Source organism: Triticum aestivum, chromosome 1B, assembly GCF_018294505.1.
Source record: "Triticum aestivum cultivar Chinese Spring chromosome 1B, IWGSC CS RefSeq v2.1, whole genome shotgun sequence".
Taxonomy (NCBI): domain Eukaryota; kingdom Viridiplantae; phylum Streptophyta; class Magnoliopsida; order Poales; family Poaceae; genus Triticum; species Triticum aestivum.
In genome coordinates, this window is record NC_057795.1 from 48,227,721 (window position 1) to 48,243,645 (window position 15,925).

Consider the following 15,925-nt stretch of genomic DNA (forward strand, 5'->3'; position numbering starts at 1 on the left):
AAAGGCGAACGAGCAGATTGGGAGGCTGAAAAAAAAACAACTTTGCTAAAGCGGGCGGAGGATGCTGAAGTGGCCCTTAAACCGGTGACAGAAGAACTGACTAACTTAAAGCGGAAAATCAACACTATGACCTCTGTTGTTTTTGGTAAGTACCCTCTTCCTGGGTTGTACTTAGACATCCTTGAAATATGCCGTTTTACCAACAATCTTGTAACCATTGCAGGTAGCCGTGTTGCTCATCTTGGTTCAGACATGCGCAAAAAATTGAAAGCTGCCTATACACTGATAGAGCAGTTATATACCGGCGCTCAACGGGTCATCTGCACAGCTTCATATAATAAACCGCCCCCAACTTCAATCAAGGACACATTGGCAAAGTTATCCATGACGCCTGCCCAGCTCATGGAGGTAAAGAGATCAACTGCAAGAGCCGGTGCTCTATCTGCATTGACTCGGGCCAAGGCCTGGATAGTTGATCTTGATCCGAAGGATATTGGAAACAGCTATCCCAGCCAAAAATAAGATGGGTCAGACTTTGACAATGACGCCCTCAAGGCTTTGACAAAGGAAATGCATCCACTTGCGAGTAAGCTGGCTGAGGATACTGATTTGTCTTTCCATCGGTCGATTTATGATGCAGACAATAGACGGATTGATGTGTCGGTTTATGAAGCGCAAAATCTTATCCCGCCAATCCGTAAGCATACTTATGCCCCTGATGTTGAACCGTCCGATCTTATAAGCGACGAAGCTGTCTTTCGAGCTTTATCTGGGATTGACTGGGCAACCATTAACTTCCAGCCACTGGGTGGGGAGGCGGAGGGTGAACCGGCGCAGGATGATCCGCAACCTTCACATCAACCTAAGGAAGAATCATAATCCGGAGGCCGGTTTAATTTTTCATGCCGAGATATCAGTAATAAACAATTATTATTTTGGGCGTCTGCTGCCTAATAATAGGCTAGTTTTAAACACTTGGTCTGCTATGCCATCGTGCATAGCCACTTTTCCTGATACTGTTAATCCGTCTTGATAATGCTATATTGACTTATGCTCCTTAGCGGTTTTATGCAATCATGTTTCTGCATATGATAAACTTAAAATTGCCCTGGCAGTTTACCGCCGGACGGGTTATGATACCCAATATAAATCCAGGGTTTATAACCAAGGCTGTAGTAATAAAAAATAATAAAATATGAATTATATCATACCTGTGACCTGGAATCACATTTGTTGATTATATCAACTTTATTGTAGTAAGGGTGATAACTCCCACCATGTTGTGCTGGTTTATGATGAAGCCATGCCGGGTTACAACAAACACCGCATGATCATGCTGGTGACTTATAGTCAAAGCCAGACCGGTTTAACAAATACCAGATTAAAATTGATAATGCACTGACAACTTATAGTTGAAAGCCAAGCCGGGTCAATTGACACTAGTCATCATATAAGTTTGCACTTGGCAACTTTAAAAAATAGTCCGAGTTAGCAAGTACCGAATTGAATATAAACCTCATTGAAATAAACATCAAAAAACAAATATTTGCAAATAAAATATGTAAAAAAGATGAGGCTTTTCATGGGCTGTCAGGCCACTGAGTTTAACCATTTGACAGAGCCTTTTAAGATGGACCACACATTAACCAATCGTCGTTTTAACTTTGACAAGTTCAGGGTCAATATAAGATTGACTTGACAAACGTTCGGCGGGTCATACCAGGATTACCTGGGCTGAGTGACTTACTTGATGAAGGCAGGTTAACCCGGGGTTTTAGGTGAATACACCTGGCTTCCAAGCCTGACTTTTATAGCCTATTACAAGGTGTGGATTCTTTGTTCTTGTAGAAGCAAAGATCCCCCAGGCAATATTTTGAGCCGTGCTCAGTAAGCGCCTATGTTTGAGTTATGCTTTGCAATAAAACTCTCTTTGGCTCCGTATAATACTCTGTATTAAGCCCCCAAGCTTATATTTGAGCTATGCTCATTTTTTTGTTGCTTTATAAGCCCGATCAATGGACAATCAGAACTCCGCTTTACAAGCAGAAGCCCCCATGTACCCAAAAAAGATATATAAGACGAACGACAGAGGGCCCGCTTTAGCAAGGATGCCGGTTTATTTATTGATCATAATATGTACATTGTCAAAAATATATAACATGATAGGAGCCTATGGCTCAGGTATAGTAAGGCCGAAGATGAGCAATATTCCATGGACGGCAGGTCTCCTCCTCCGACTTGCGTGAGTCTTTGTGCTCTCGAACATCGATAAGGTAGTATGACCCATTGTTCAGATTCTTGCTGACCACAAAGGGCCCTTCCCAAGGTGGGAATAACTTGTGCATGTCAGTTTGATCTTGGATAAGCCGGAGCACTAAGTCGCCTTCCTGAAAAGCTCTGGTTTTAACCCGGCGGCTGTGATAACGCCGCAGGTCTTGCTGATAAATCGCCGAACAAGGTGCTGCAATATCCCGTGTTTCATCTAACAGGTCCAATGCATCTTGGCGTGCTCTTTCATTGTCCGCTTCAACATAAGCTGTCGCTCGGGGCGAGTCATGGCGAATATCACTTGGGAGAACTGCTTCTTCTCCATAAACCATGAAGAAGGGTGTATAACCCTAGATCTATTGGGGGTGGTATTAATGCTCCATAATACGGAAGGCAACTCTTCCACCCAACAACTCGGCGTCCTCTGCAAAGGGACCATGAGCCGGGGCTTGATACCCTTCAGGATTTCTTGATTAGCTCTCTCTGCTTGACCATTAGACTGGGGGTGAGCCACTAAGGACACATCAACCCGGATGTGCTCACGTTGACAGAACTCTTCCATAGCACCCTTGGAGAGATTCGTGCCATTATCTGTTATAATGTTGTGTGGAAAACCAAAGCGGAAAATCACCTTTTTCATGAATTGAGCCGCCGTGGCCGCATCACATTTGCTTACTGGCTCTGCCTCCATCCACTTAGTGAATTTATCAACCGCCACTAGAAGGTGGGTCTTCTTATCCTTGGACCCCTTAAAAGGCCCAACCATATCCAGCCCCCAAGTTGCAAACGGCCAGGTGATTGGAATCACCCTCAATTCCTGGGCCGGAACATGAGCTCGGTGTGAAAACTTCTGACAGCCATCACACTTCCTGACCAGATCCTCCGCATCAGCATGAGCTGTTAACCAGTAAAAACCGTGTCGGAAAGCCTTAGACACCAAGGATTTTAAACCGACATGATGACCGCAATCTCCTTCGTGGATTTCACGCAAGATCTCACAGCCTTCTTCAGGAGAAACACAACGCTGAAACGCCCCTGAGACACTGCAATGGTGTAACTCGCTATTGACAATAGTCATGGACTTGGACCGCCGGATTATCTGTCTGGCCAGAACTTCGTCCTCGGGTAACTCGCCCTGGGTCATATACGCTAGGTATGGCACTGTCCAATCAGGGATTGCATGAAGAACCGCCACTAATTGAGCCTCCGGGTTAGGAACAGCCAGATCCTCCTCCGTTGGTATCATTAAACAAATGCAGAAACACTTAAAAAAATCCATGCTATCTCTGCATAATGCTCCCACCGCACCAAGTTTACAGGCCTCACCAAGTTGGCCCATGTAAAGTTATCTTGCTGCGATCCGATGCTAGCGCTTGCAAGCTCCTATTCCATGCTAGATGCACGGAGTCACCCCAATAGTGTGGACACCTTGCGCGGGCTTTTTCGTTGAGAGAAACCACTCACTACTGCTTACTTCCCGTAAATCAAGTCGCTACTATTTGTTTATGAAAAAACCAAATGGTGTTGTTTGGTTTAAAAAACAGTTTTTGACGATTTTAAATGACCATGAATTCAAACAATAGTCATAAAGTGCACATGTGTTAATGAATTTTTAAAATATTTAGCATTTACAAAAATCATGATTTTTTGTAAATCACTAATTTAAAGTATGTTTAATGATTTTGAATGTACATAAATTCAAACAACGTTCAACATTTCAAAAATTATTCAGAAAATTTAGAAGTATCAATATATATCTTAAAATAAATCATGTCTTAAAATTTTAAAACAAAAAAAACAAAGGAAAAACCCAAAAAAGTCGAAAAAGATCTAAGTCAGAATAAGGAAAATGAAGGAACGAGAGGAAAACCACACCTGTAGAAACCCTACTCTCAGCATTGCGCTTCAAGGCGAAGAAAATATAAATAGGCCGAGAGCCGAAGGAGACCGGGGTATTCGAGTTGTTCTGTTGCAAAATGCTTGTCTCACTCTCCACCGTGTGATTATGATCAAACGGCCGCTAGCTTCCCTCCTTGGAGTCACACATTGACCACGTACGCTGGGCCGTCCCCTCTCCCCCAGCCGGAGGAAGCTTCCAGAACCTTCAGCCGGAGCAACGGAGCGCGAGACATGGTGGTGCTGCACGTGAAATCGTCGACCTCCTCCTCGTCCTCGTCCCCGTCCCCGCCCCCGCCGGAGGTAGAGGAGGAGATTGAGTTCCTGTACGAGTGCGCCGCCACCGCCGCCGTCGCGGACGTGGCGGCCGCGCTCGCGGGCACCGCCGGCCTCCAGGCCCGCGTCCTCTCCCTCTGCCGCCGCCTCCGAGGCGAGTGATAGAATTTCCCGTCGCCGCGTCGCGCTAGCCGCTGCCTGCCACGGGCGAGAGATCGAATTCGGACTGACACGCTGCTGTTCTTGTTGCGGTTGCAGAGAGGTGCCCGAGCGGCGAGCTGGAGAGGGCTCTGTCGGAGGCCGAAGCCTACGCCTCCAAGGTATAAAGGCCTTCTCGAATCGGTTCAGTATTTTCTCAACTCAGATGCCTGGATTCGTTCCAGTTCTGTCGATTTGTTCGCGGGATTGAATTCGGAGTATGATGTTCTGTAGCGAGAGGCTTCAGGTGTGGATCGATGTCGATAGCTAGTACAATTGATTGAGTGCATCAGGCTTAGAACTGAGCTCCATGAAGGGGGGAATTGTACAAATGTGTGATTTTGTTACTTGTACTGCCCCTGCCTACTGGTGTGATGAACTTATGCTGCTGCTACATCATTCATGTACATTGTACTGAATTTACTGAATAGGATGATTAGCTGAGGTTGCACCAGCCAATAAGAATTAATGAGTTCTTTTATTTATTGTATAATTTTTATGTTGACACTGAAACATGGTTTGTTTTAATGGAGCTTAGTGTCTGGGAAGGAGTCATGTGTGTATACTTGTGAATGAACCGGTCCCGCTACTGTCTATGGCGCTTTGGCATGCAGTTTAAAGGGCTTGTAGACATTTGTTACATTAACAAGCGAAACCATTGATTTTTTTTTGTTTGAATAACGATCATTTCAGAACTTTTATTTAGTCTTCAAGAAAATGGAGATGATGAAAAGCTAGCTTCTGCTATGTCACAGACCATCGACAGTTTGCTACATAAAGGCCGCTGGTTTGGCCTAGAGTTTCTTAGCGCGTTCCTGCGTTTGCTTATTTGGTAGCCAGAACTTTCGTGTTTTAGGAGTCTTGTACATTGGTTTGACTTCCCTCTCAGCTACATCGTGTAATAATTGTTTCTGAACATGCCCATGTAATTTGCTTCGTTCTTGGTCAGTATTTCCAGATTGGGAAATGAAAGCTAAATTAGCCCTTGCCTTATTATTAATCAAACAAAACTCTTTAAGAATTGATATATCATGATAGTCCTTGCTGAAATGTTTCGGTTGAAGAGTTGAGACTTGAGATCTATACGAATCTTATTCCAGGTACAAGTACGTCATAACAAATTCGTGTCCCCTCGTGCTCTAAGGGAACATATCAAGAATATTGAAAAGACAGCTGCTAATGCTCTAGCAGACAATTCGGAGGCCCTCTGTCCGCAACATCCAAAATCAGGTAACGCGAATGAGTTTAGATCCCAGAGATGCAAATTTGCGAAAACTGTAATGTAGATACAGTATTCCTGGAGAAAGGCTGAATTCCACAATACATAGGTTATTCTGTATATTTCCTGGTTTCATTGAGCTATCTGAATCTCTTAAAAGCGTATCAACCTTTATTCAACTTGACAAAGTTTCCTTTAGAATTTGAATTTATTTCTCCATTTTCTCTGGAACGCGGGATATCCTCTTCTTAGTATTTAATTCGTTCTTGTAAACAATATCCAGATGAAAAGCGTGACAGCATACAACTTTGGTGGGCTGGAAAAGAGCTAGCTATGGATAAGAAGCTATCTGACTATATTGGTGTTAATGACAAAACAAAGGTAACACACAACTGTATTGCCCATGACATCTGCTTCAGTTTGTGATTGATTTTTTTTACTAACATTGTATTAATCTATGCAGATTGTCATCAGGCTAAGCCTCCCAACGAGCCTTTAGTGTGGTCCTGTCGGTCGTTGATATTGCCTATTACTCCCTCTGTATCAAAATACAAAACATTTTTTTATACTCCCTTTGTATCAAAAAAGAGTATTGAAAAACGTCTTATGTTTTGATAGAGGGAGTAGTGATTTTTTCTTTTGAGTAGTATATGCATTTATGCAAATTAGGCACATGTAAGTTGTTTGCATTTTCGTGAGAAAACAAACAGGCACCATCTTCAGCTTCATGTACCAATAGACAACATGTATCAACAGGTTAAAACAGTCACAGTATAATCACTGAATGTTTCATTGTACAATGTTCAAAGGTATTTCTGGGCATCAAGCTGTGAGTGAGTAATACATTTGATCATGATTCAACTCTGTGTGTACAATAAGACTAGCTAAGAGAGAAAATTGCATTTCCTGCTAAATGATCATCACTCGTATGATCTTTTGAAGCTGGGAGGAGTATGCAATCTGGTGGTAGACAAACTCATTGTGCAAATTGCTTGTTATTCAGAATGGTGCCCTGATTATATTTTCTCGTGTCCAGAGAAGTAGTCCAACTTATCTAGCATTGCAGCAACTGCCTACATGATGGCCCCGCCTGAACATGTCTGCACCGTTTATCTTCAATCTGGTTCAACTTTTGCTGTTGTATTTAGCTTGCTTGTCCTCACATGGATGTCTCTTGAGCTCCAATGAACAAACACGCTCTGAGCAGCAAAAAGTGAAGCATTTTTTGGGTATCTAGGTTTCTTATCACTGAGCAGATAGACTGTGCCACATTGCAGGAAGGCTACAGGCATCTTAAGCAGGTGCTTTTTATCCCTTTCTTAGTTCTTGATTTTACATTTGAGTAAATTTTGCTTACCATTAGTGCCATATATTATAGAAAAACATGTGTGCTTCTGTCGAAGGCCAAACCAAAATGTGTGGTACTCCTATAATTGTTGGCAAAATACACTCAAGGTTCTGTGAAATTCGTTCTGGATTGAGAAACCAGAGAGTATGTGCATTGCTGCAATCATGGAGCTGTCCATCGTGAGATTATACACGTGACATATGGCCGGTGCCTTGTCTGAATGCAACTCTTGGCGTTTGCAGACGGAGGAGTCAGGACTCAGGCAAAACCTACACTGTTCAGGATTCAGCAACCAGCCAAGGAACATATCAAGAATATTGAAAAAACAGCTGCTAGTGCTCTACAAGAGACTTCAGAGGCCTTGTGTACACAACATCCAAAATCAGGTAACAAGAGTGAGTTGAGGTACCAGAGATGCAAATTTGCGAAAACTGTAATTTAGATAAAGTTGTCCTGGAGAAAGACTCCACAATATATAGGTTATTTTGTATATTTCCTGGTTCACTGAGCTATCTGAATCTCTTAAAAGCATATCAACCTTTATTCCTCCATTAGAGTTTTAATTTATTTCTCCATTTTCTTTGGAACACGGGATATGCTCTGCTTACTACTCAATTCGTTCTTGTAAACAATATCCAGATGAAAAGCTTGACAGCATACAACTTTGGTGGCCTGGAAAAGAGCTAGCTATGGATAAGAAGCTATCGGACTATATTGGTGTTAATGATAAAACAAAGGTAACACACAGCTGTAGTGCATGACATCTCCTTCAGTTTGTGATGGATATTTTTTTTCTCTAACATTGTATTAATCTATGCAGATTGTCATCAGGCTAAGCCTCCCAATGAACCCTTAGTGTGGTCCTGTCCGTCATTGATATTGCATAGTAGTGAATTTTTTGCAGTTTATGCAAATTATCCGCTTGTACGATGTTTTTCATTTTTATGAGAAAGCAGGCAAGCATCCTCTCAGCTGTATGTACCAATTGACTACCTGTATCAACAGCTTAAAACCATGAATGTATAGTCATTTAGTGATTCCAATAGTACTATATTCAAGTTATTTGTGGGCATCAAGTTGTGACTGCGACACTTGAGCATGATTCAACTTTGTATATGCAATAAGACTAGCTGAGAGAGAAGATCGCATTTCCAGCTAAGTGATCATCACTCGTATGATTATTTTTCAAGCTGAGAGTATGGAATTAGATGGTAAACTCATATCTGCAAATTGCTTGCTATTCAGAATGGTGCCATGATTAGATTTTGTCTGCGTCCAGAAAAAGTAGTCCAACTTATCTACCATTGCAGCAGCTGCCTACAGGAGGGGGGGCCCTGAACATGCCTGCATTATTTATCTTCAATCTAGTTCAACTTTTGCTCTTGTATTTAGCTTGCTTGTGCTCATGTGCATGTCTCTTGAGTTCCATTGAACAAACACGCTCTGAGCAGGAAAAAGTGAAGCATTTTGGGGCATCTTGGTTTCTTATCAGTGATAGCCTACGTACCATATACCAGGAAAGTTGCAGGCATCCTAAGCAGGTGCTTTTGATCCCTTTCGTAGTTCATGATACCGTATTTGAGTGCATTTTGCTTAATACTCCCTCCGCCCCAAAATAAGTGTCTCAAGTTTAGTACAACTTTGTACCAAAGTTAGTACAAAGTTAAGACACTTATTTTGGGACGGAGGGACTGTTTGTTACATGTGTTACTGAAAAATATGTGTGTTTCTGTCGAAGGCAAAACTTTTACTCCCATGGTTTATTCATTTCAAAATACCTATGGTTCTGTGGAATCAATTCTTGATTTGGAAACCAGAGAGTATGTGCATTGCTGCAATCATGGAGCTGTGCATTGTGAAATTGTACACGTGACATATGGCCGGTGCTTGTCTGAATGCAATCAGAGGAGTCAGGAATCAGGCAATGCTACTCATGGGAAACCAGCACTGTTCAGCAACCGGCCAAATGTATGGTTTTGCCATGTCTCTCTGTCTCTCCCACTAAGGTTAACCTCTACTTGTGCGAGGAAATATATTAACCTGTAGTGCTGATGTTGGAATTCAACAGGTGTGGGGAAGATGGCGCCTCTCTGTCCACAGGTATTAAATCCTGTTTTGTCTGATCCCCTGTCTTATACCTGTAGAAATTCTTATGGCGAGATCTGTCCGAATTTTATTCCAGGTACAAGTACGTCATAACAAATTCGTGTCCCCTTGTGCTCTAAGGGAACGTAATACAGCTGCTAATTCTTTACAAGAGACTTCGGAGGCCTTTCCTGTCTGCAACATCCAAAATCAGGTAACACGGACGAGTTCAGATAACAGAGATGCAAATTTGTGAAAACTGTAACGTAGATATGGTTGTCCTGGAGAAAGACTGAACTCCACAATAGATAGGTTAATTTTTATATTTTGTAGTTTGAGTGAGCTATCATAATCTTTTAAAAACCTATATCAACCTTTATTCAACTTGACAAAGTTTCCCTTGAGAATTTAAATTTATCTCTCCATTTTGTTTGGAACACGGTATCCTGTGCTTATCGTTCAATTCCTTCTTGTCAACAATATCCAGATGAAAAGCATAACAGCATACAACTTTGGTGAGCTGGAAAAGAGCTAGCTATAGATAAGAAGCTATCTGGGTATATTGGTGTTAATGACAAAAAAGAGGTAACACACAGCTGTAGTGCATGGCATTTGCTTCAGTTTATGATTAGTTTCTTACTACTTTGTATTGAATTATGCAGATTGTTGTTGCTAATTATTCGCATGTAAGCTGTTTTTCATTTTCACGAGAAAACAAGCAAGCAAGCATCCTCTTCAGCTGTGTGTACCGATTGACAACATGTATTTGTGGGCATCAGGCTGTGAGCCATACATTAAATCATGATTCAACTGTGTTCTGTGCAATAAGACTAGCTAATAGAAAATTGCATTTCCTGCTAGATGATCATCACTCGTGTGATATTTTGAAGCTGGGAGTATGGAATCAGATGGTAGACACACTCGTATCTGCAAATTGCTTGTTATTCAGTGCGGTGCCCTGATTCAGTTTTGTCGTGTCTAGAGAAGTAGCCCAGCTTATCTAGCATTGCAGCAGCTGCCTACATGATGGGGGGCCCTGAACACCCCTGCACCATTTATCCTCAATCTGGTTCAACCTTTGCTGTTGTATTTAGCTTACCTGTCCTCACATGCATGTCTCTAGAGCTCCCAATGAACAAACACACTCTGAGCAGCAAAAAGTGAAGCATTTTTGGGTATCTAGGTTTCTCATCACTGATAGACTATGTACCACATTGCAGGAAGGTTGCAGGCATCTTAAGCAGGTGCTTTTGTAGTTGATCATTTTATATTATTTTACTTTTTACGGACATACTTTAGTGATATAAACGCTCTTATATTTCTTTACGTAGGAGGGAGTAATATGGAAGGATATGTGTTTATGTGATTCTGTGAAAGGCGAAACACAACGTGGGGTACTCCTATAACTACTGGCAAAAAAATACTTGAGGCTCTGTGAATGTGAAGTCCATTCTGGACTGAGGAACCAGAGAGGATGCGCGTTGCTGCAATCATGGAGCTTCCAGTGGCGAGATGAGATTATACACACACGTGACATATGGCCGGTGCCTGTCTGAACCCAACCCTTGGCGTATGCAACCGGAGGAATCAGTCAGGACTCGGGCAACGTCGCTCGTGGGAAACCTACACTGTTCAGGACTCAGCAACCGGCCAAGGTATGGCTTTGGCATGTCCCCCTCACTGAAAGATTAACCTGTCCTTGTGTTAAAAAAAAGATTAACGCGTAGTACTGACGCTGGAGACTTAACCTGTGGTAGTACTGATGTTGGAATGCAACAGGTGTGTGGGGGGAAGGATGATGGCGCCTCTCTGGCTGTCCACAGGTATTAATCCCGTTTTGTCTCATCCCCTGTCTTCTACTGTACTACTACCCGTAGAGGGAAAAAAATGCCTGCCTGCCTGCACATAATACAGTATAAAATTACCGCCCTAAGTGTCACATGAGACTAGGTAGTAAGTTTGTTGCTTCATGGGGCATTGAAGCCCGCCTCTGTCCTGTCCTGTCCCGTCCCGTCCTGCCTTGCAGTTAGTTGCATTTCACTGTGCTGCTTGTCTAGCCTACCACCACTACTGCCATCAGCACGATAAACAAGCATATCTCGGTCCATGGGTTCAGTGAGATGCCCGTATTACATTATGCGTTCTCTCCATAACTTTGACCCCTCGGTCAAACCGTCTGCCACCCCTGTCGTTCTCCTACTACAATGCATTGAAAATAACCAATGTTGTGTTGTACCAGATGCTAGCAAGCAACCCAACAGTGGCTCCATTGTTCCTCTGCTTCACCCCTGCCGCCTCCATGGTATTTTCACTTTTTTCAGGCTTGCAAATACGCCGGTGGCCGAAAAACAATACTTACAGTACAAGCAGCGGCACTTGGGTCTACTGTTTCTGGATGCTGATTCCGCGCTTTGGGTCCGTATCTGTGCGTGGCCTCGCTCGCTGGAGCCCAGGAGGAACCGAGGAAGGAAGCAATCATTCTGCACGGCCGGCTAGCCATGGATGGGCTCGCGCACACGAACCAAAGCGGCGAGCGCTGCTGCCAGCGCAAGTGGAGGGGGAGGCCCCTTTTGCAGCGGTTTGTTGCGATTGGAAATCTCTCTCCAGCTTTTCCCCTCCGCCCGAGCAACAGAAAGGCGAGGCCTTTTTCCGAATGGCCACCGGGAAGGAAGATTCCCTCTGCCTGCGTTAGGGTTTCGTTCGCTCGCCCCATGCGGTCCGGTTCCAAGATGCTGCTGTTAACTGTCACTCGGAGATGGACGGTGAAAGGAGGGGAATCTCCCGTGCGCTTTGTGTTTTCTCTCCTTGGCTCCGGCTCGTGCTCGGCCGGGCCTGTGGTGGTGGTGGTTGTTGTGGTGTGCTTGCGTTGCGTGACAATGACACGTCCCGATCAGAAGGAGATGGAGGACAAGCCGTGGTGGAGGGGAGGACTGGGGAACTGGCAATCATCATCACAAGCCAAGGCTGCGAGCCTTTTGGCCACCCTATTGTGCTGTGTGGCTTTGTCAGTGACTCACCAGCGCCCTATGCAGCATTGCTTGCTACCTTCCAACTGTTCCAGGTATCTCTCATACAATACATAATTAGTTTCCAACAAACAAATAAAGCTAAGTATCTCTGGTAGGACACAATCCCAAAAGTTCAAATGATTTCTTGAGTAGTACGTACTAGTTACAATGCCCACATTGTAGTTTTTAATTTGCAACAGTGTACTTTGCAGTAGTTTATGCTTGGCTATTCCTTTTGGATGTGCAGATAGGAGTATAGGACGGTCATCTAACCATCTTCACCACAACAAAAAGCTTTGGATGATTTCTACTCCATTGGCCGGCCATGTGTAAGCTCAAAGAAAAGCAATCATTTTCCATGGGAGTGGTACATCAAAGAACCATGGGAGTGGTACATCACAGAGCCTTTGTTTTGAAGCCAAGGCATGGCGAGATGCAGCGTGGAGCAGAAGTTGGCAGAGGCATGGAGATCGAGCAATGTGTGCGAGGTAGGTGAAATCATGCATGACCCTAATTTATAACACCAGATTGGAATGAATATTTTGCACAGGAGAGGGTATGGTCAAGTAGTGTGTACTTTGAGTGGAATCAAATCTGCCACCAAGTCAGTGCCACCCTAGCACACCATTCATCAGCACAGCGCCGTACGCTCACCCCTGCCCCCACACACAATAGTTTGTTCACTCAATGTGGTGTAGCAATGCCATATGATGCTTCCCAGTCCCAGCAACACTTGTCAAGATCAATCAATGGTGGAAGCATTCTTGATCTTTTAGTCACACAGCTAGTAGTAGAACAGAGCTTCTGATCCATTCACATGAATGAAGAAGAGATGAACATGGACAATAAAGGCAAAATCAAAGAGAAGTTCTTGATTCCTCACAAATAATTCACAGGCACATTGCTCATCTTCACAAACATTTCCCCCCACAAAAGCAGAAAGAAAGAAGGGAGAAAAAATAAAAGAAAACATTCGAGGCTCATCCCCTGCACATCTCCTGCCTCTCTTGCGAGGATTCGTTGGCGGCGGCGGCGGCGACGGCCACGGCGGAGGTGGAGATCCTGGGGGTGTTGGCCACGGAGTAGAACACCACGCCGCTGGCGCTCTTCCTCCCCTGCTGCAGCAGCTGCTGGTGAGACCGCTTGCAGTGGGCAATGGCGCCCTGGATGGCCCCCTCCTCCGACCCGGCGCTGCTGCTCCGCTTCAGCACCGGCATCGTCGCCGCCCTCGGCCGGAGGAAGAACCGCTCCGCGTTGCCGCAGGACGGCGTCGACGAGGAGGAGGACGAGGCGGACGACGAGCAGAGCGGCGAGGTCCCCGGCGGCGCCGTTGCGGCCGCCTTCGTCGCCACCACCAGGCGCACCCTCCGGATGATGCCGGAGAAGGACCTGCGGTGGCTGCAGAGCTCGTCTTGGTCCAGCAGGCTCGCCCGCTCCCTCCCGCAGCCGCCATTGCCGATGCCGAGGTCCCCTGCCTTGGCGAGGAAGAGGGACTTGATGTACTCCCTCGACGTCCACCGCTTCATCAGCTTCAGCCTCTTGGACCAAGAGTACCTCTTGGCGCCCGCCTTGCCGTCGCCGCCGTCCTCCACATCCGCGCCCGCGCTCGCGCTCACACTAGGCGGCGCCGCCGCTACGGCCGCCGGCTTGATCTCCGGCACATTCACCTGCTGCTCCTGCAGCAGCTTCTGCACGAGCTGCAGCCGCGGGGGCAAGTGCAGCGGCAGGAGCTTGCCCCTGTAGAACAGCTCGTCCGCCGGCGACGCGTAGGCCGCCTCCTCCCTACGCCTGGACACACCAGCGCCGCCCCCGCCGGCGCTCTGGAACTCGAACTCGAGGAGCGCGCATTTGGGCGAGGAGGCGGAGAGGTCCATGTCGATGTAGTCGTCCTGGACGACCATGGTCGGGGCCCTCGCCATTGCCACACCGGAATCTGCAACCTTTGGGTGGGGTGGGGAGAGGCCAGACCAGACGGTTTATAGGGTTTTGGTTTGGGGGCCGGAGCTGTGGGAGTCTGTGACGTCGGGGTTGGTTAGGTATAGGTAGAGGAGGAACGCAGCACCACAAATGCAATCGCAGAGCAGGGGAGGGAGACAGTAATGGGGTGAAGTTATTGGGGGAGCGAGGCATGGGGCTCCGCTGAGGTGGCGCTGGAGGCTCTGTCTCTCTTTATGTAGAAAATTGGAAATGTCTCTGCCTCCATCGTCTCGCTCTGCTTGGCTTGTTATTTTTGTCCTTTCAACTTTGTGCTTATACTAGTATATATACTGAACTTTGTTTTCGTAGACCTCTGAGCAACTTCCTAAAATATCCTTGCAGTAGCGAAGCTAGCAGGGTGTGGTGTAGCTATTTTGATTAATAAAATCAGAAGAGTATTCATTTTTTAGCTTGTATGTACCCCTAATGTACAGTCCAGAGGCAGTGGAAGCAGTGGCGAGAAATGTTCCGTCTAATGGCAAGTCCCATCCAATTCAATTCGGCCAGGGTACCAAGAAATGTTTCCAATGATCCATCCATCTGCTCCGCTGCCGCCCAAAGACCATGATGTGACGGTATGATAGGCGCAGCAAGCAAAGGGCGGCAAGCAGAGGGAGGACGCCGCGGTAGCGTCCGGTGATAGGTAGTAAAAAAAGCGGTCAAAAGACGGCCAGGACTGAGCAGTTTTTAAGACGGCACGCCGGAGTAGATGAGATGAGGAGCACCACCACCCGCTGGACGGTGAGCTTTTCTTTTCTAGTACTACGTACTACACAAAGCTCTCCCCCCTCTAGCAGCAGCAGCAGCGCACTGCACACCGCATCATGGCCTCGCCGTTTTTCTACCGTCTTTTACTTATCTCTTGATGGGCCTTCATTGTTCTCGGTGTACCTCCGGGATGATTGGCTCTTTGCGAGCTTTTTAATGCGGTAAGTAATTTTTGGAGTGGTGTGGCGGAGAAAAGTTGCGGGAAGGGGGCAGGGCATTCATGCGGTCACAAGGCTGGGAGGGACAATGCCGCAATGGTGGCTTGGTTTAGTTTGACCGGCCTTTGGCCTTGGTCCAAAAGAGGGTTGGAGGTTCAACAGTGGCTCGGTGAGGAGCTCGTGGACCGAAGGGGTGGGGGGGTCTGGGTATGCGTGCGCTCTGCAGGCAGGGCTTGTGTGTAGCCAGGCAAGTGAGCTGCGTGAGTCGCTCCCACATGAACCATTTGTTAAGTAGGCCATCGTTATTTACTGCTAATGACCATTTGGTCTAGTATTATCTTTATGAAAAGGAAGCAGTAGGATAATCGTTTCCCTCTTGTTTCACCAAGCAATTCGTCTGCAGAATGTTTTTTCAATGGGAAAGTATCTTGCCAGGGGACAGCGCATGTATTTTGTTTGGTCAAGACAAAAAATTAAGCCCACCTACAAGCTTCTCCTGTCGACGCTCACCGCCGGCCTCAACGAGGACTTCGGCAACGCCGCGTCCAATCTCAGCCTCATGGCCAACCCCACCTACGAGCGGGCGGTGGCCTATCTTCGTCATGAGGAACGGCGGATGAAGAACCTCCGTACCCGCGCCGCTCACACTGCCCTCGCCGCCGGCCTCTCTCCGACTCCACCACCACTGGTGCCTCGTCAGCCGGTCCCCATGCAGCACCCCCCT

At 46.0% G+C, this 15,925-nt stretch overlaps 2 protein-coding genes and 1 long non-coding RNA gene across 3 annotated transcripts; 2 read left to right on the forward strand and 1 right to left on the reverse strand.

Moving 5' to 3' along the window:
* Window positions 1–4,239: 4,239 nt before the first annotated feature.
* LOC123106015 (cilia- and flagella-associated protein 298) lies at window positions 4,240–6,718 on the forward strand. The gene is made up of 5 exons (XM_044528214.1): window positions 4,240–4,594; window positions 4,699–4,760; window positions 5,739–5,868; window positions 6,141–6,238; window positions 6,321–6,718. The coding sequence occupies exons 1-5, from the start codon at window positions 4,399–4,401 to the stop codon at window positions 6,354–6,356; spliced, it is 522 nt and encodes a 173-aa protein (XP_044384149.1). The 5' UTR covers window positions 4,240–4,398; the 3' UTR covers window positions 6,357–6,718.
* Window positions 6,719–9,066: 2,348 nt separating this feature from the next.
* On the forward strand, window positions 9,067–10,433 carry LOC123086107 (uncharacterized). The gene is made up of 4 exons (XR_006440449.1): window positions 9,067–9,305; window positions 9,388–9,504; window positions 9,778–9,875; window positions 9,953–10,433. It is a non-coding gene; the product is annotated as an uncharacterized lncRNA (long non-coding RNA).
* A 2,719-nt stretch (window positions 10,434–13,152) lies between these two features.
* On the reverse strand, window positions 13,153–14,451 carry LOC123106031 (probable membrane-associated kinase regulator 4). The gene has a single exon (XM_044528231.1). The coding sequence runs from the start codon at window positions 14,215–14,217 to the stop codon at window positions 13,279–13,281; it is 939 nt and encodes a 312-aa protein (XP_044384166.1). The 5' UTR covers window positions 14,218–14,451; the 3' UTR covers window positions 13,153–13,278.
* Between the last annotated feature and the right edge of the window lie 1,474 nt (window positions 14,452–15,925).